At 39.0% G+C, this 20,057-nt stretch overlaps 1 protein-coding gene across 1 annotated transcript; it reads left to right on the top strand.

Annotated features, from left to right (window-relative positions):
- Positions 1 to 404: 404 nt before the first annotated feature.
- On the top strand, positions 405 to 18,187 carry CDK1 (cyclin dependent kinase 1). The gene is made up of 8 exons (XM_074297038.1): positions 405 to 536; positions 5,297 to 5,356; positions 8,693 to 8,849; positions 9,707 to 9,830; positions 11,434 to 11,604; positions 13,787 to 13,950; positions 14,028 to 14,169; positions 17,825 to 18,187. The coding sequence occupies exons 2-8, from the start codon at positions 5,320 to 5,322 to the stop codon at positions 17,921 to 17,923; spliced, it is 894 nt and encodes a 297-aa protein (XP_074153139.1). The 5' UTR covers positions 405 to 536; positions 5,297 to 5,319; the 3' UTR covers positions 17,924 to 18,187.
- The last annotated feature ends 1,870 nt before the right edge of the window (positions 18,188 to 20,057 follow it).

Below are 20,057 nucleotides of genomic sequence, written 5' to 3'. Positions count from 1 at the left end.
CTCATCTCTGAAATGGGGATGATGATAGTATATCTCCAGGAGTTGTGAGAAATCAAAGAATTAATGTTCGTAAAGCGCTCTGCAAACCTTAAAGAGCATGTAAATAACTATGTACGATCCCTCGAGTCCCTAGGCGCTCTAAGAATGGGATGGACAGAGCCCAGACTTAAACGAACACAAAGACTCCCTACCGCTCGGTTCGTCCGACGAGAAACTACAAGACCAGGATGGTGGGCGGGGCCGAGGAGAGCCCGAGAACGCCTGCGCTAGGGCTCAGTCGGTGCCCGCCGCCCTCGTTTCCAGCGGACCGCCTTTTCGCCGCTGTTTCGCGCCGCCGCCCCCCCGGAAAGCGAGCGTCGGAGCTTCGGGCTCTGATTGGCCGCTTTGAAAGTCTACGGGCTCGCTGATTGGCGGAGCGGAGACACTTTAGCGCGCTGAGTTTGAAACTGGCCTCAGTCGGCGTCCCCGGAGCTGAGGCTGACTAGACGATTGTGCTACCGCCGCCGCTGCTGCCCCTTCGGCCTCGGCCTGTTCTGGTAAGGGCCCGGGGGGGAGTCGGAGCGGGAGACGGGAGGGAGCAGGGGGTGGGGGGGCAGGGCCGCCTCAGTTTCCCCCCCTGTAGGAAGCGTGGCGCGGTGGGCTCGGACCCTGCGCTTCTTTCCTCGGGCCCGGGCTGTGCCCCTGTAGGGCACTGCGAGAATCTCCGGCGCCATGTGGCCCTGCGCCTCGTTCTCTGCCCCTTCCCCGGAGCTCCGCTCGGGATCCGCCGGGGATAAGGGGGCCTCGAACCGGGAGCACTTCTCCGGCCTGAGCTCGTGGGGCAGCGCTCGGCCTGCTCTCCTGGGGGCTGTGTGCCCGGCAGGGGCTCTGAGGGAATGACGTAAAAGGGGTGGTCAGGTCACCCCCTCCCCCCGTCGGAGTGTGGGATTCCCTCCTCCAGCCCCCGGCCCTAGAAAAGTCGGGGTCCGGAAGAGCTCCGATCCCTGCTCCTGACCACCCTCTGCAGGGGGCGAGAGGAGCTGTCACAGGAAGTGTCGCTGCTGAGTCCTCTGGGTGACGGGCTTCAGGCCTCCCTGGAGTCCCGTCCTGTGAACTGACCCTTCCGGCCTCGGTGCGGGAGGAGGGCGCTGAGCACCCCTGTAACGGAGGAGGCAGAACTCCCACTGCAAACAAAACCCGCCCCCACCGGGTGGGGAAGGAGACCGAGCTCTGGTAACGTGAACGAGAGCCATTCTGCCCCCCCTCCCCCTTCTCTGTCAGTCCCTGGATCCTCCTCTGGCCATTGGGTGATGCTCACCTGGAGTCCCTATTATTCTCCTTTAATCTTATGTTTATAACTCTGTATGTAACTTTGTAACTCTGAGGTTTTTTATTTTTTTCCGCCAAATTTTCCAGAATGAAGTAATTTACAGTTCTACAAAGGGTAGACCAATATGCCTGTTTTGTCAGCTTTGCCATTCTGTGGTTCTGTGGGTTTCATGTGTATTTCTCTCCTAGTGATCTGGAAGATTTTTTAAATAATGGCTCTAGTTGGAGTTTATTCTAGAAACATGCTTGAGGACACGTCCTTTGGATTCCTTCCGCCTCAGACATTGTATCCATGATCTGCTGGGGGGGGGGGGGGGTGATGCAAACATGGGCTTTCCCCTTTTATAGGTGAGGAAGCCAAAGGTTTGTGAGCTGGACTGGCTCGGTCCAGGGTCGTGCGGTTAGGAGGTTAGCCGTGCTAGCCCACACAGTTAGATGTTAGACTTCAGGCCTGAGCAGGAGCTGGTCAGATACATTTCCTTTATGGATAAGGCAGTCATTGAGTGACTTGATCCAAGGGCAAATATACAGTGATTAAGAGAACCCGGAGTGGAACTCCAATATTTGGGCTCTCAGTAGCATCACATGGAGGCCTGGAAACACGGTCTTGGCAGCCGTAGAGGAAGCTGTTGCAAAATGCAGGAAGGGAAAGGTTGAGTTTGGTCCTTGTAACTGATGCAAGTGCTAGAGAAAGAAAGCCAGCCTCAGGAACTTGTTCAGGTTTACACAACTAGAAAAGTGTCATTTGAACATTATCCATTAATCTAGGCTCAAATAATCTCCTGGATCAGCTTCCTGGACAAGCAAAGTAGCTTGCAAAAAGTGCAAAGCACGGAGCAGAGCTGACTGCCATCCATCTCCTAAGAAAGACATGGGAAAAGATAGGTCCCACAAACCATTTGAGAAGGATTCTTAAAAACTTAGGGCTGAAAGGAAGACAAGTTAACAGATCAGCACAAGATTGGTGGAAGAATTTTTTAGCCTAATTTTTCAAATAGAACTAATTTAAACATTTTCTCTTAAACATCTTAGAACTTGGCTTCTGACCTTATTCTATCTCAACCCCACTTTCCATAGTTACTAATGATTTCTTAATCACCAAATCCAATAAGACCTTTCCTCCATCCTCCTCTTACTCTGTAAACAAGGTTCCCTGTCACCTCCAGGAGCAAATACAAAAGCAAGTTTGGCCTTAAGAGCCGTGGCTGTACTTCTTTCACCACATTAGGATCCAGGTAACAGTGTGTCTGATGAGACAATGAGCTCTGGAGGCTCCATCCCAGGCTGGGCACAAGGAATCCATAATTCTTGTCACACTTTTCATTCCAGTGACTCTGGCCTTCTGAATGGCTCTCCCCTGTGTCTCCTTATCTCTACTTCCTGGCTTGCCTGCTTTCCTTGTAAATTCCAACAAGAATCCTTTCTCTACAGGAAGCCTTTCTCATCCCCTCTTTAATTCCAGTGCCTTCCCTCTCTTATTGTACTCCTATTAGTTCTGCATATAACTTCTGTTTATTGGCTGCCATAATTGTGTACAGTTAGGACATAGTGGGCTCTGGGTGTAGAGGAAAGGTTTTACAACAAGTTAGAATGTTTGTCCAGGATACATGTCTGTCTTCACAGAGATAGTTCTGAAACAGGAAGGTTCCGAGGTCATCTGATCAAAACACAAGGTAATTCACAAGGAAGCCGCCAAAAGGCCTGAGCATCTTTCACGCTGCATTTGTCATGAAGAGACGTCTCTGTTTTGCTCTTTGCTAATAGAAACAATAAGTTTTCTCCACCTAAAGAAACTGAGAGGAATGTGCTATCACTGTGTAGTTGGCTTGGAAGTTCATGTTTGCTCATTGGCACCCTACTGGTTCTGTTGATGATGGGTCTAGTGCTGTAGGTCAGAGCTGTTAAATGTGCTGCACAGAGATTAAGATGTAATTGGGAAATATAACAAAGCATACTAGCTTGCCTTGGAGATATTGTGGGTTTGGTTCCAGATCATCCAATAAAGTGAATATGCAATAAAGTGAGTCACATGAATTTTTCAATTTCCCAAGCCATATAAAAAACTATATTGTAGTCTACTAAGTTTGTCTAAAAAAAATAATGTATATGCCTTAATTTAAAAATAATGATAAAAATGTGAACCATCCTCTGAGCCTTCAGTGAACTTACTTTGCTGGTAGTCTTGCTGGCTGAGTGATCAGGGTAGTAGGTTGGACTGGCTATGGCAATTTCTTAAATTAAAACAATGAAGTTTGCTGTATCAACTCTTACTTTCACTGGAACACTTGGAGGCCATTGTGAGGTTAATTGATGATTTCATATTGTGTCAGGGAACAAGAAGAGAAAAAGGGGGATCTGGGTGGGTGAAATGGTTAAGATGCATTTATTGATGAAATTCAGCTGCCTTATATGGGTGAGGTTTGCTATGCTTCAAAACAGTTATAGTAATAACATCAAAGGTCACTCACCAGATCAGCAAAACAGAACAAAAGGGGACACAGATACAATGTGAGCTCATGTCATTGGAAAAATGGCACTGATGGACTTCTTTGACCCAGGTTTGCCACACACCTTCAGTGTATAAAGGATGCAATATTTGCCAAGTTCACTAAAATGAAGTATGCCTGTAGATAGGGTCAGTGGCCCCATTTCTGTTTGAGTTTGTTTAGTAATTCCTTGGAATTCCCCAATACCAGTAAGATATTGTATAATGACATCTTGATTTGTCATCTCCTCAACAACAAATATTCTGAATGAACCTACATCCTACTTTAAGGGGGGGTACAGTATACATACTGGTAAATAAAAGTATTTCCAGGATTGAGATAACACCAACAGGGAACTCTGTTGGAATCTGAGCTGATTAGATTATTCTTTTATGTTAAAGGGGAGAAATTTTAGGCCCAAATATTTTGTCCAGGGTCATAAAGCTTAAGCAATGATGTATTTAACCTGTTATGACTTAGTGTTCTAAACAGTGTATTGGTTCCTAATAAGTGTTAGCTGAGGGTGTCCCAGGAATTTCATTATAACTTTTTCCTTTCTTGAGTCAATGCGCTCTTACCACGCACTACTAGGGATATGACAAAAAGATTATCCTTGAGGAACTTCTAATGGAAAATGGTTTTTCTCTTTCTCTCATGCATACACATGTACATGTGCACATATAGTCATACTTCTTGATTCAGCTATTAATTTCCATGATGTTTTAACTTAATATAATGTTAAATATTTCATAAAATGCAAGGTATTGTGATCATCACATAAGCTAACAGTGAAGGAAAAATGCAAAAAAGATAATTTTAGACTAGTATTGAAAATAGTCCTTAGAATAATGAGGAGCTTAGATTCAAGATTCAAATTCTATTTATGAAATCTGTGAATTCAAATTCTATTATTTTTTGAATAAAACTTAATGGTTTTATGACCCTACCAAGTCATTCCATCTTTATGTGCTTCAGCCTTATTGACAGGCTTTCATGATGGAAGAAGCATTGCTATTTTTACATAAATACCTAAGAGTACTCAATATTTGTCTGAGGGTCAACTAATGTCTGAATCTTATTTTTCTTTTTTGGTTCTTGGAAAATGCTAAATAATCTTTAGTATTTATTATCTGAAGAGACAACCTACACCCACTGATTTTACCAAGATTATTAATAGGGATAATAACAATAAGGAATCTATCAATTCAGACCATACAAGCCTGTACTTTTGTTTGTAGTCTTACTTCTTTCTAGCTGCCACTCAAAATAGTTAAAAACTATTTTCTTAGTGTAGAAAGAGCAGCACAATGGTTATACTTGTTTAAAAAAAATAGAAGATAGATAAGGTAATAGATTGAATGTTAGGGTCTGATGTAGCATTTTAACCCAGGTTTCACTGACTTCAGGACCAATGACTCAATTACTTCTAGCTACTGGATTTGCTGCTTCTCAAAATTTCTGAGTACTTATGGTGAGGACTCACTTTGATTTTTCTATTTCAGAGTCTCCAGCACATTGAATAGAAATGGAAGACTATACAAAAATTGAGAAAATTGGGGAAGGTGAGTAAATTTTTAAGCTGATAAGATTTAAACCGAACAAAAGAAATACTTAATCTAATTTTAATGTCTACCCTCACCCCAAAATTTGTAGTGTAGAGAACTATACAGTTTTCCTCTTCTCAGCTTCTAAATATAATATAATGATCTCCATACATTAGGGATATATGTTATGATGTGAACCAGTCATCAACAAACATTTGTTAAACACTCGCATATTGGATGCTTGGTTTACAGAGAAGCAACCCTGTCCGAAGGGGCATATTCCATCTGACATATGCATAGTATGCTTGCAGCTGCAGGATCAGGATGTACCAGTTACCAGTGTAGAGTGGCCCTTCTCCCTAACTTGCTTCAAAGCTCTGTTTCTGGGAGGCAGGAGGGCAGCCCAGGCACTGGAAGAAGCCAGAGGGCTGATCAGGGAAAAGAACAAGGTCATCTTCAGCAGGAGGGTGAAACAGACCTGGCAAAGGACACTTAATGCCTGACCAACTGACTTTGAAAGCAAGACAGGGAGCCCTGGGGCATGTGGAGAAAACCAGGGGCACAAGTGACTTGCTATGAACAGAACTTTGAGAACATGATTACCTAGAGCCAGGGACCCAGGTAGGCGTCTGGGCCTTGTCAGGGGCGGGAGAAAGGGACAGACACAAGTTGCTGCAAGGTCATCAATCACTAAGTGCCTACTGTGTGGCGGCAGTGGGTTAAGTATTACAAAGAAATAAGAATCAAACCAATTCTTGGTCATGGTTCTCTCAAGGAAGTTGGCCTAATTGGGGATTCATACAACTCTATGAGACAAGATGCATGCTGGATAAATTGGGAGAATGGCAGAGAAAGGAAAACACTGGCATTAAGGGGCTTCAAAAAAGGTTTCTTACAGAAGATGGGATTCTGGCTTGGACATGAAGGAAGTCAGAGAATCTAGGAAGTGGAAATGAGTGGGGAGAGAATTTCCAGCATAAAGGACATCTGGTGAAAATGTGAACTAAGGCAGGGGGAGTGAGGTGGGGCTGGGAAGAAGCCACACTTTAAGGAAGATGACTTAAAACTGATGAAAGAGGGGCTTGAGACTCAAGGGAAGGAGACTGACCAGCAGACTAAGGATAATGGCCCTGGATGCTATTGTCAAAGGAGAGAAGGGGCTGAGCAGGAAAGATGCTACAATGTTAAGAGTTACTAAGAATTGACAACAGATGGATGGGAATTTCAGTGAGCATCTAACACTTGTGTTGGAGTGATGAAGAATTCACTTTGGGAGTTTTAAGAATGAGAAATTTGGTTTAGGATTCCTGTGAGCATTTGGAGATTGAAGAAACAGAAGAAAGAGAACCGTGGGAGCCCTATGTTAACAGCAGATTGCATGTGTTGTGGACATAGAATCATTAAGACTCAATTTGATATAAAAAAGGGCTAAAACAGTGGGGAATCATGGAAGTCTGAGACCTGGGTGACTGGAAAGATTGTGGTGCAGACACTTCAGAATTAGCAAGTTTGAGAAGGATGAGTTCAGGGGGAAGGACATGATAAAATGCCTGGAGACCCTCCAAGCAGAATGGCCAAGTAAGTAATGGGACTGGAGCTAAGGAAAGAGGCTGTCCCTTGATCTGGGAGTCATCTGCATGGAGGAGTAATTAAACTCAGGAGTGAAATCTCAGAATGTAGAGAAAAATGTTTAAAGAATGTTTAGAGCTATACAGTGAGAATGAGAGATTTAGGAAAAGAGATTGAGAAAAACCTTGAAAATCTAGGATCAGTTTTTTATTTAATTCTCTTATTCAAAGAAATGACAATCCCTATTCCATCATTTGTCTTCTGTGGGTTTTATAATCCCAATTTTATTTGTACTATTTCAGTGAAAATCATAAAAGTGAACTAGAAGTAAAACAAGTAAAATCCATTGGTGTCTGTGACACTGTGAAAAGACTATCTTGTGACTCAGTAAGGATGTTAATCTCATTCAGAAAGAAAAGGGTGAACCTAGGTGATAAAGGGATTTGAATCAGTGTTCTAATGAAGATTAGGAGACCAGGTCACTTGAGGGCTGCCTAGGGGTCTGAAGGCCCCTCAGTTAGAAGTATCTATGCTTGTTCTAAGAAGACCAAATCAGGAGCATTGGATAAAGGTTGCAAGACAGGTACATTTAGGCTTGATAGTAATGAAAAGATCTGAATTCATTTCAGTACATGGAGGAAAAATTGAATAGCACCTGACTATCCTCAAAGTCTCCTTCTCCCAGATATGGGTTCTCCCTCACTAAAGGTCTTCAGGTAGATAGGATGCCCAATTGTCTGGTCTTGCTGGCTGCTGAGATACCTTCTGGGATGCCATGTTATGGTTAACCTGTTAGTGGAGTCTTTTGCTTTTTCATGCTCATTAGAAATCTTTCCTTGCCCTTACCCCTCCCTAAGGTTTCCATTATGAATTTGGTTGCTAGAGCAGAGTGAACAATTACTTTCATTGCATAACTCCTGCAATGAGTTTCTCTTTTCTGCTAAAACAGATCTTAACCATTCTGCTTGGTTTTCAAGGATGATGGCCTTAATTTATAGTTTTGTTATTCTTTAGCACAAACTTTCTTTTCAAGTTATTGTCTTTAGCACCCTTCCATATACTGAACTCTCTCCTCTTCTATCTTAAGCTTAAGTCTAAATCTCTTCCATGAAGTGTCTTGCCTTAGTGATCATAAACCTAAAAATGTATTCTTTAATTGTTTCTATCTGGCAATTTATAATTCAAGTATAGGAATAAAATTTCAGTTACCTAGGATTACTATTTGAGAACCAACTTTCTAGGCAGCTAAAGAACAAGCTTACTTCACATTTTAGGGTTTGAGCTACAGAGATCCTTGAAAAGCACTCTCCCTGAGGTTGTACTTGTAATGACCCTGTGCTGGAATCTGAAGCAACTCTTCTGATTTGATGTTTTAAAGGGTTTTATTTTGATGGGAATCTCTTTGAATTAAGTACATTTTCCTAAGTGTAGATTTATCTGTTAACAATATGATTTTATAGAAGTAGATGAGAGATGCATATTGTGAATCTTCCTCTTTAACTGAATATTTTGGTCTATGTTTGCTTACTAGTTTTCTACCCTCTGTCTTCTGTAGTGCATATTTCCTTAATAGAGCATAAAAGCATAATATCCAATCAAAACTAGTGGATAAGCACTAGTGGATTTATGCATTCACTAGAGTAAAGAATTATTTTGATATTTTTTTTCCCTTTGGAAGTTGGATTGCAGTTTTATCTTGGGTTATTTTTTTGTTTGTTTGTTTTTGTCTTTTTGGTAAGTTTTTGCTTGGAGATAAATATTTGACAATTTTTTTGTGTGTTTTAGGTACCTATGGTGTTGTATATAAGGGTCGACATAAAACTACAGGTCAGGTGGTGGCCATGAAGAAAATCAGATTAGAGAGTGAGGAGGAGGGCGTTCCAAGCACTGCAATTCGAGAAATTTCTCTGTTGAAAGAACTTCGTCACCCTAACATTGTCAGGTATGGATAGATTTGTGGGTTGCAAGTACTTACATTTTTAGCACTTTTAAAAGCTAACTTTTAGGTGTGCAAAAGTGTTTCTTCAACTTTTTCTGAAATGATTTTATTTCAGCAAAGCTTATTTTATTCATCATTTTGTGAATATGAGCTCTTGGTATAATGTAATGTATGTAAAATGTAATGTGTCTGGACAGTGAATTTTTTATTACTAGAATAAAATAAATGATGTTACAAAGTGGTCAAGGTAGAGATTTGGTTAGACTCCAGGCCTGCTGACTTGTCATCATACTACTGAGGCTTACCAGCTGTCTGCTTGTAAACCACTTTATTTAGGTATGGCAACTGCCCAAGCAGTTGATACTGATAGAAAACAGGTATCATGGAAACCTGTTTTGTGGTTGATGGTTTTTTTCCCAATCTTTGCCCTGTGTCTGTCTCCATCTCGGTTTGACATAACCCATTTCAGGAGCCAAAAGGTTTTAATCCCTTCCTTCCATACTCCTGCCATTTGGTTTTAATGGTGTTGGATTCCTTTTTTTTTTTTTTTTTAAACCCTTAGGATACCAGAGCAGCATGGAAACATGGCATTTTAGAATTTGATTGATTATAAGCTGGGATTCCCTTTAATAAGACTTTTAAAAGCAATCCTGCAAATTTGTGGTTTCTTTTATAAACTGCTTTTAAAACACTAGTTTCACATGTGATCCTTTTTATAGGCTAGGCTTCTTATTCTTAGGTCTGTTTCACAGAAAATACCTTTCTTTCCCGTTTGACATCTTTGATGAAAACTTTGTGGAAGTGAGATACTAGAAATATTGGTAAGATGTAAATTCATGAAATTGCTTTTTTATTTCCAGTCTTCAAGATGTACTCATGCAAGATGCTAGACTCTACCTCATTTTTGAATTCCTCTCTATGGACCTCAAGAAGTACTTGGATTCTATCCCTCCTGGCCAGTATATGGATTCTTCACTTGTTAAAGTAAGGCCATTCCTACCAGTTGGTTAATATATATTGACTTTTATTTGAAAAGATTAGGCCTGTTTTAGAACACACATAAACTGGAGAATCCAGAAGAAGGCAAATCATGGATGCTCAGGATGATGTCATAGGTCATGGCTAAACAAGCTGGGAATATTGAATATAGGGGACATAACAGCTACTATTAAGTATTTGAAGATCTGCCATGTAGAGGAGAGGATTAGACCTGTTAAGCTTAACCCAAGACAGTAGAACTGAGAGCACCTGGAGAGGCCAAGAAGCCTTTGGGACCTGACATCAGGATGCCCATTCCTGAAGTAAAAAGGACTGTTCAGGGGAGAGGTTGGATCTCTCATTGGAGGCTGGAGGCCCACTTTTCCATGGTGTAGAGGTCATTCTACAATTGCTATTTGGATCAAGTTGGCCTTTAGAGTCCCTAGCAGTTCTGATTTTGTTATTGGAAAATTAATTTAATTCAAGTATTTACTAATATTTGTTATATGCTATAGCTATATTTGGAACTTCCTTATGCCTTCCAAGTCAACTACTATTCATCAGACACAGTGCTGGGCACACAGGAAAAAAGTAGGAAAAAGAAGAAAAAAATTCCCACACTAGGACCTCACGGAGAAGGTCTTATGTGGAGAGTATATAGAATAGCTATTTGTTCATCCAAACCCCAATTTTTTCCTAGGCACATTTATTTCAACAAAGTTAGACTCTAGATAGATTCTGTAGAAATCATCAGAAGAATGGCACATGTGTCATTAAGTGCCGTGAATTTAACACCAGTGTGTCTTGATGGAATCTTATAAAAATGGTGACTTAGGATCCTTATAGGACACTATAGATTCCTTCCTGTACTTTATAGTTTGATTTTGGAATTTTGTCCTTTATGGGGATAAGTAATCTTGCCTTCATGTTTCCCTGTGCTAGAAGACTCAATTAGAACATGAAATGTCTATTAGTCTTCTGTTAGAATATATATGTGCTGATTTATTTAAAATGAGAATTTATTGTGTTGTACGTCTTGTAAATTTTACAGTTACAGTACTTTGACTATTTATATGAATAGCATGCCTTTTAAAATTCCCAAAAAATTGCTTTTGGTGAACAACTTAGGATATTGATTAATCCTTAGCAAGAAGGGTTTTGCCCCTGTTAAGTTGTATTTAAAATTGAGCTTTGTTGATCATACTTGATTAACAATGGTTCTCAGCCGGTGATCCCCGGGCACTTCAAAGTGTTGCTATCACTTGCTTAATGATATTTTTCATAATATGTCAACACAACTTTTCTTCCAAAAGGTTCTATTGGAGAAAAAAAATGAAGTGATGAAAATAGAGAATGAGCATGTATTTGCAGTGGTGGTGAATGTCATAATTTCAAAAAGACACATATCACTGTGATTTAGCTCCATCAACAGGTTTTATGATGAAGAACAAAGTGCAAAAAATATGGCTAAAATAGGGCTAACCATTTATGTTTATTATTGGATGATTTCTTTGAGTGATGTAAGTTTTAGAATTAAGTTCTTTAGCTGTTTCTTAGTAAAAAGACTAAAATGTTTTTGAGTTTCTAATTTATTTTCATTTTTCTTCAGAGTTATTTGTATCAAATCTTACAAGGCATTGTCTTTTGTCACTCACGAAGAGTTCTTCACAGAGATTTGAAACCTCAGAATCTATTAATAGATGATAAAGGTGTAATTAAACTAGCTGACTTTGGACTTGCACGGGCCTTTGGAATACCTATAAGGGTCTATACACACGAGGTAAGAAGAGTTAATACTTCCTAATTATCCTACAAATGAGCTTTATGTTGGTTTTTTGTAGTAGAAAAGAAGCATTCTGTCCTAAAATTGCCTCCTTTTTCCTTGTTTTGCAAAAAGGAGTCTGGCCATAGCTCTGCTTATTAGCTTGGTCACCTTGACATTTATTAGTCACCTTTTTATGTGCCAGACATTATGATAAAGGATGAGGATGTAAATGAAGGAGGAAATAGTCCCTGTCCTCAAAAAAGGCAAAACACAAAAGGAGGCTGGGAAATTTGGGGAAGTATGACTCCCTGAAGGGAAGCCAAGCAGGGCAGCTGGGAGATGTTGAAAGGTTTGCTGGAGGGTTCGGAGCCCTCTCTGAAGGAAGCCTTGGAAAGGGGTGGCCCAGGATTCTTGGAGCAGAGCAGCTGGTGGACAGTATGTCACCCAGGCACCCGAGGCTTCTTATCAGAAGGGGCCAAAGCCTGGGTATGGGGACAGTTGGGAAGGGGGTGATCAGCAGAAAGAGTGTTCTTTCTATTCTGTGAAGCCACATGGGTGCTTCTGAGGACTTTGTTAGACTAAGGAGCTATCAGAGTATAAGACAAGCACTTTCCTTCCCTAAAGGAGAGAAGACAAAGGATGGATGACAGATAATTGTGGGGAAGGTACCAGCCACTGGGAACGTGAGGTGGGAGCTGAGGCTCAGGAGAGAACCCAGGCAGAGCTGTGGGGAAACTAGTGGGCAGGACAGCGAAGTAGGCAGAGGTCAGTGGGCAGGGGGAGTTTGATAAGCAGGACAACTAAATGGGCAGAGCTCAGAGTGGACAGGATCAATATAGTGGGCTGGGCAGCTAAATGGGTGAGGTTCAGGGTGGTCAGGGGGAGTGTGGGCAGACCAAGCTTGAGGCCTGCAGTGTGGCTATATGCTCCCAGGCTTGTGTTTGGGCACTTACAGTAAGCCAGTCAGCGGACAGTTGTGATAGACCTGGGATGTGACACTGAAGGCCTGTACCCGTTAAGATGGTGATTGTAAGAACAAGAAACTTAAAGAGGCCTGAGTGGGGTCAGTTTGAGTGGGGAGTTGGGGAGGACAGCCCTGGCTGTGGGCCTAGGTGATGGGAAGTGGGAAGAGAGAAGGTCTGGGGATAGAGCACAAGTTCTGTTCCTGAGGCAGCTGGAAGAAGATTGGGGTAGGCCAAAATGAATGACTGCAGAGGGAAGAGAGAAGGGGGCCCAGGATGGAGACTTGGGATGGGGCCATGAGCAGACATGAGGTGGAAGAGCCTTGGGAAGATTTGACGGGAGAGGCCAAAGGAGGAGACTAGAAAGGGAGACTTGGTCTTAGAAACTTAGGCTGCCCAGTGTTCAGAGGACAAGAAGAGACTGCCTTAGGAGGGGGCTGAAAAGGGATGAGAGGTTGCCAACAGGGTCTTGGGCAAGAGGAAGAAAGCCAGAGCATAGGGATAAGAAAGATGTCACAAGAGGATAAGTGGATGGGGGGAGTCCAGGGTCGGTCTTGGTAAGAAAAATGTCCCATCATTTGAGACCAGAATGAAGGAGGAGGTGGGGAGGGTTTGAGATGAGGACAGTGCAAAATGCAAATCATTTCCTCTTTTTTGCAGTAGTTAAGAACAAACCACTCTATCAGAGAGGTCTGGCACGGTTAGCCCAATCCAGCCCACCTCCTGTCTCTGCCAAAGAGCTTTGCATGGCTTTCACATTACTAAATAAAATCTTATTATGTATATTGACAATTTCATTGTAAATGGAGACAACAGTTAATAATGAAAAACATTTCCTTTGGTCAGAGAAATATAGATTACACCAGGACTTTAATTTCTAGAAATTAAAAAGAATACACACCAAAAAAAAAAAAAAAAAAAAAAAAAAAAAAAAAAAAAGGAATACAGAATATAAGAATGTTCCCAAGATAACTTCTGCAACACAGGTCATTCATAATCCACTGGGCCCTGATTCCTACTCCTGTGTGTAGGAGGGAAATGGCTCTAATGGGGCATTTCTAAGGTCAGGATCACTAATGTGTTACTCTTTGACATGTAAATAGGCATGACTGCCTGGTTATATAGTCTGTATTATAGAGTAATTCAAATAAAACATGAATCCACGGGTCTTGACAGTTGATTTATTGCCAATAATTCAATATTGAATTGTAAACCATTTTAAATTTATGTATTAGGTGGTAACACTGTGGTACCGATCTCCAGAGGTGTTGCTGGGCTCTGCCAGATATTCGACTCCTGTAGACATTTGGAGTATAGGCACAATATTTGCTGAATTAGCAACGAAGAAGCCACTTTTCCACGGGGATTCTGAAATTGACCAGCTCTTCCGAATCTTCAGGTAGAGTGTGCTAGACTAAGACCACTTAGGTTCTCTCTCCCAGAACAAGGAAATCTTAGTAAATTTTTGTCTTGCAGGGCTCTGGGGACTCCTAATAATGAAGTGTGGCCAGAAGTTGAGTCACTACAGGACTATAAGAATACATTCCCCAAGTGGAAACCAGGAAGTCTGACGTCACATGTCAAGAACCTTGATGAAAATGGCATCGATCTGCTCTCTGTGAGTCTGTAAAGCTCTGATGGGACTTTATGGAAACCCCATTGTTGAAAATGTGGAGACTTGCTTTTAAAAAATTTATATATACATATATATATATACACACACACAAAAGTCTTAATCATGTTTATTAGGAACCTAGAGTAGAGAAGATATATATATATATATATATATATATATATATATATATATATATATATATATATATATATATATATATATATATATATATAATCTTTTTATTTTCAAAACATGTATTTGGATGGATAATTTTTCAATATTAACCTTGTAAAACTTTGGAAAATTCCAATTTCCCTCCCCTAGATGGCAAGTATTTCTGGTATATGTTAAACATGGTAGAAATATGTTAAATCCAATATATGCATACATATCTATGCAATTATCTTGCTGCACAAGAAAAATCAAATCAGGGTTTATTTTATTTATATATATAGTATTATATATATATATATATATATATATATGTAAACTACTTGGAAGAATTAAATAGGAAAAGTAAGGTAAGAATTGGAATTGGTGCACTAGAATTTTGGACTGTAAGAAGAGATGTGGGTTGCCCTGGTCTAAATGAAGGTGAATAAGTGGAAATTACAGGTAATTTATAGAGCCAGAAGACTGTAAGAGCTGGGAGTGGTTCTGTAAAGCTGAATAACTTCCATTAGAGAAAATTTGTTCCTTTTGACCTAAATTTTCCTTTTTGACATCTGTGCTGTATTATTTCCTTTTAACTCATCAAGTTTTTATTTGAAATAGAAAGTTTAAATGTATTCATTGTTCAAATGTTAGAATTTTAGTAAATCTCTGTGCCTTCGTAATTGGTTATATTCTGGGCTATGTATTTCAAGAAAATTTGCATAGCTCCTACTTTTTTATTTTAAAATATTGAAATTTATGGTTCTTCCTAAGTTTTGAGAAGGAAAGAAAAAGGGTAGAAAGTACTAGTAGGCCATAATTTTATTTTATTTTTAATTTTTTGTATGATTATTAATTTTATTATAGCCTTTTATTTACAAGACATATGCATGGGTAATTTTTCAGCATTAACTCTTGCAAAACCTGTTTCAATGTTTCCTCTCCTTCCCCCCCATCCCCTCTTCTAGATGGCAGGTAGTCCAATGCATGTTAAATATGTTAAAAGTATATGTTAAATACAATATATGTATACACATTTATACAGTTATCTTGATGCACAAGAAAAATTGGATTTAGAAATAAGGTAAAAATAATCTGAGAAGGAACACAAAAATGCAAACGGACAAGAACAGAAGGAGTGGAAATGCTATGTTGTGGTCCACACTCATTTCCCATACTTCTTTCGCTGGGTGTAGCTGATTCTCTTCAATACTGAACAACTGGTTCATCTCATTGTTGAAGAGATCCACGTCCATCAGAACTGCTCATCAGTTCTCAGTTCATGTCTCTCCAGGTCTTTCTGAAATCATCCTGTTGGTCATTTCTAACAAATTCCATAACATTCACGTACCACAATTTATTCAGCCATTCTCCAACTGAAGGGCATCCATTCAATTTTTACAGTTTCTAGCCACTACAAAAAGGGCTGCCACAAACATTTTTGCACATATGGGTCCCTTTCCCTTCTTTTAAGATCTCTTTGGGATATAAGCCCAATAGTAACACTGCTGACTCAAAGAGTGTGCACAGTTTGATAACTTTTTGAGCACAGTTCCAAATTGCTCCCCAGAATGGTTAGATTCGTTCACAATTCCACCAACAATGTGTCAGTGTCCCTGTTTTCCCACAACCCCTCCAACATTCGTCATTATCTTTTCCTGTCTTCCTAGCCAATCTAAGAGGTGTGTGGTGGTATCTCACATTATCATTAATAATTTGCAGCATCTTTTTCATATTGAATAGTTTTAATTTCTTCATCTGAAAATTATCTATTCATATCCTTTGACCATTTTCAATTGGAGAATGGCTTGATTTCTTATAAATTAGTCAATTCTCTATATATTTTGGAAATGCAACCTTTATCAGAACCTTTAACTGTAAACATGTTTTCTCAGTTTATTGCTTCTCTTTTAATCTTGTCTGCATTAGTTTTGTTTGTACAAAAACTTTTTAACTTCATATAATCAAGATTTTCTATTTCTATTTTGTGATCAATAATGATCTCTAGTTTTTCTTTGGTCACAAATTCCTTCCTTTTCTACAGGTCTAAGAGGGAAACTATCCTGTGTTCTCCTAATTTTGACCTTATCTTGGTATACATTATTAAGTGTGGGTCAATGGTAGGCCATAATTCTAAAAATTGCTATTTAGGGTTTGGGTATTATACTCTTTTTTTCTCTTTTTTGAAGTTAATGTGTCTATTCTTCTTATTCTGAACCCACTTAATTTCTTAGTTTCTGAGTTCTCACTTTAGCACTATATTGCCTGCCATCTTTTCCTTGAATTCACTAGAAAAGTTTAGCAGGTATTGACTAAAAACTCTATCCTTGCCAGTCCTTTTCCCAAATCTCCAGTAAGAAAGAAAGTTTTACAGCATTTTGAGAACAGCCTTCTCTTCTCTCCCTGCCAAAATAAATTTCTTAGAAATGTTGATTATCCCTTATTTTTACAGCACTTTGTCCCAAAATACTTCTCCTCTCGCCTATGTGGCAAACTCTTCCTTATTTTGAAAAATGAAAGTTCACCAGACCAGAGTCCAGCAGCAAAACAAATTCCCACATTGTTTCTGCAGGAGAATTGGTCCTCTGCATTTTTAGTTCATTTAGTTCATAGAGCCATTCTTGAAAGCCACCAACACATTGTTCAGACTGAAGGGGTGAATGTCTCTTAGTCCTCCAGCTCTGTAAAAAAGGAAGATCCTTCTTTGTTTCAGCTTGATCACTATGTTTACATTGCAATAGGTTTGGGGTTTCTCATTTTACTCTTGCACTTGTGTCAGTTTTTCTCAATTCATAAAGAATTCTCAAGCTACTGTTTTTTTAGATTCATTGTTTCTTGTGGAGCAGTAGCATCATTACATGCTTCTGCTAGTTTGTTTACGGTTTTGTTTATTACCTCTTTCAAGTGTGTAGATTAATTTTTGCCTAATAAGTCAGCTTACTGGAGTAGCATGGCTCAAATTCCCTTCCCCTTCCCACCGATTCCTTTTTAAGACATGTAGGAAGCAAAAATGGAAACAACTACAGTTAAATGTCATAATTCCTACAAAAATCATTTTATTAAATTGCTCTTGCTAATGACTTAGCCAAAAAAAAGAATTTTTATTTTTCCTGGCCTAAATTTATATTCCTGCTTGTAAATTATGAGCCTAAAACATGTTTGTGTTTGAACATGCAATTAACAACAAAAAAGGGAAGTATTGGCACTTAGGGATTGGCACTAATGCATTAGAGGAGGCAATGTATTTTATTTTAGTTAATGTTAACTATTTAATTAGTTAATTTTAACTATTTTAATTCTTGGTTAAGGCAGGCAGGCAGGCAAAGATGGCATTTAAGATTTCCTGAAGTGACACATTTGTGCTTATGTTTGAATCTTACAAAAACTTTTTGACATTAACTTTTTGCTAGGTAGGTGATAGACATTAATCTGTCTAGTGCTAGATATTCTGTTTAGTTTCATTAGTACTGTTTTCTGAATAAATTTCACTTTCTTTCTTTTCCAGAAAATGTTGGTCTATGATCCTGCCAAACGAATTTCCGGCAAAATGGCATTGAATCATCCGTATTTTAATGACCTGGACAGTCAGATTAAGAAGCTCTAGTTGTCCAGCCAAGCGATTTCCCGGTTTTGTATCAAGAATGGATAGCCCTCTTGTTAATATTAAGCTCTGTCAACATTTGTCTTTATATATGTGTTTCCTTTTTTCCTTGTAAAATTGAAAACTGTCCTCTGTTTTTCCAAGGTGTTGCTTAAAACTGTAAATATCATAATGAATAATGCTCTATGTAGATCTCATCAATACAGCTGTGTTTTTTTTTCTTTTTTTTTTTTTTTTTTTTTTTCTATAAATAAAATTGTAAATCCAGCATTGATGTGCAGGGCTTGGGGAAATTGGAGCTAATTTTAAAACAATATTCTCCTAGAGTTTTTTGCATATTCGAGATGTCATTTAGGAGCATAAAATCAGACTCAAATTTTATTATGTTATAAAATATCTTAAGACCCTTCACTGTATTTTTTTGTATGTTTAAATTGAATTCCAATTGCCTATGGCAATGTGAAATTTAAATTTGTCTCCAGTGAAGGGAAAGTAAGGATATAGGACTTCAAATAATTTATCCAGTTAAAAGCCAAAAACACACTGATTAAGTTTAGATTTTTCATGTGGTAGGATACATGCATACATTGGTATATTTTCCATGGCTTTCTACTTTATGACTCAGAATAATTATATGAATTTGGCAGTATACCTCAGTGCCTTATAAACGCGAGGGCATGCTAAGGATTCCCTAAATCAGAAGAGCATATAGCAAATTCATCTCTTCTCCTTTTGACAGGTTTAGTTTGAATGGATTCTTAGACCATGAGAAGGTCTAATTTAAAGTAAAATTCAGACTTTATAAGACATAATCACCATTTCATCTACTACTCTTAAATAACATCATCTTAGGTAAAACAACTATTTTTGAGAATTATGAAAATAATGCCCAATAATGATTGGCATCAATATCATAAGGTAATAATTCTACCTGGTAGTTTTGGTTATAGCTATAGATGAGCCCTTCCTGAAAGTGTTGATGGGTTTTAGTGGGGTGGGTGCTTTGAAAGAAGGTTAGTTATTGGATATTTATATCTATCTTAGTTCCCAGAGCTATTTTTTCCAAATCACTAAACTAGGTAGACCTTTCTTTTTCCTCTTCCTCTTTGGCCTACTTAACAATTTGTCATGATTGAAAGCATCAGTCTGCACTATTGGTCTTTTTGCCACCATGCAAATAGTTCCCTATTGCCTGGCTTGGCTCTAGCATTTCCTGCCATGTGTATAGTCGGCCTAAAACGGGGCTCTGAATGTTGCACAGCTGCTTCCCTCTTAATAAGTCATGGTAAATTGGCCCAGTTTGTGTTTGGATCCTGAGTCATGGACATTTCATTTTAAGCAGTTCTGGGAACATACATGAATTTATTCCCTTGTTAATAATTTGGCTGTGGAGCAACTCTAAAACTCATTTGTCTCAGATACATAGATAGAAAGACCACATGCATTTGGGAAGAGGGAAGGAGGCCAGGCAAATTTTGTCATTCTTTTGAAAATGACCTTTGGGAACATATTTACTTACTTATCCTGTGTTTAAAATGGATAATTTGTGCATAGTTTAGCATAAATTAGAAAAGCAATTTGCATTAATCTAATTTCTGAGTTCTGAAAGTTGAGTGTTAGTTTGAAACTTCCTAACTATATGTTGATAAAAGGATTTGACTATATTAAATTTAGTTTTTCATCAATATGAATGATTCTGATGAGCACTTTGGGGTTTGGGGGGAACAAGTTGATTTTATCTACATTAGCTTATAATGCAAAGTGATCAGAGAGATCTCTGCTGGGTTCATCATTTAGTCGGGTGGAAGACATTGCTGAAAGCCACTGTTTGGATGTTAAAGTACTTTTAGCACCTGTTGGGTGAATATAGAAGAACTAGAGTTTCCTTCTATTTTTACTGCACTTCTTTTAAAAATAAGAAAGAAAATAGAAGTATAGCACATGTTCTGCTGGAAAGTATCACTAATTGGCACTTTACATGACATTTCAGTCTTATGGGATGGATAATAAAATTGCAGTGTTCAATTATACTGATGAATGTTACTTTTTAAAAATAACTGTTATGATTTATTTTCCACATAAAACCAAATTATTTAGGCCAGTGTAGTTTTATGTGTTCGGCTTGCATGGTCTTAAA

This window comes from Sminthopsis crassicaudata, chromosome 2 (assembly GCF_048593235.1).
Source record: "Sminthopsis crassicaudata isolate SCR6 chromosome 2, ASM4859323v1, whole genome shotgun sequence".
Lineage (NCBI taxonomy): Eukaryota > Metazoa > Chordata > Mammalia > Dasyuromorphia > Dasyuridae > Sminthopsis > Sminthopsis crassicaudata.
The sequence above is the reverse complement of the archived record's forward strand: the minus strand, read 5'-3'. Positions and strand labels throughout refer to the sequence as shown.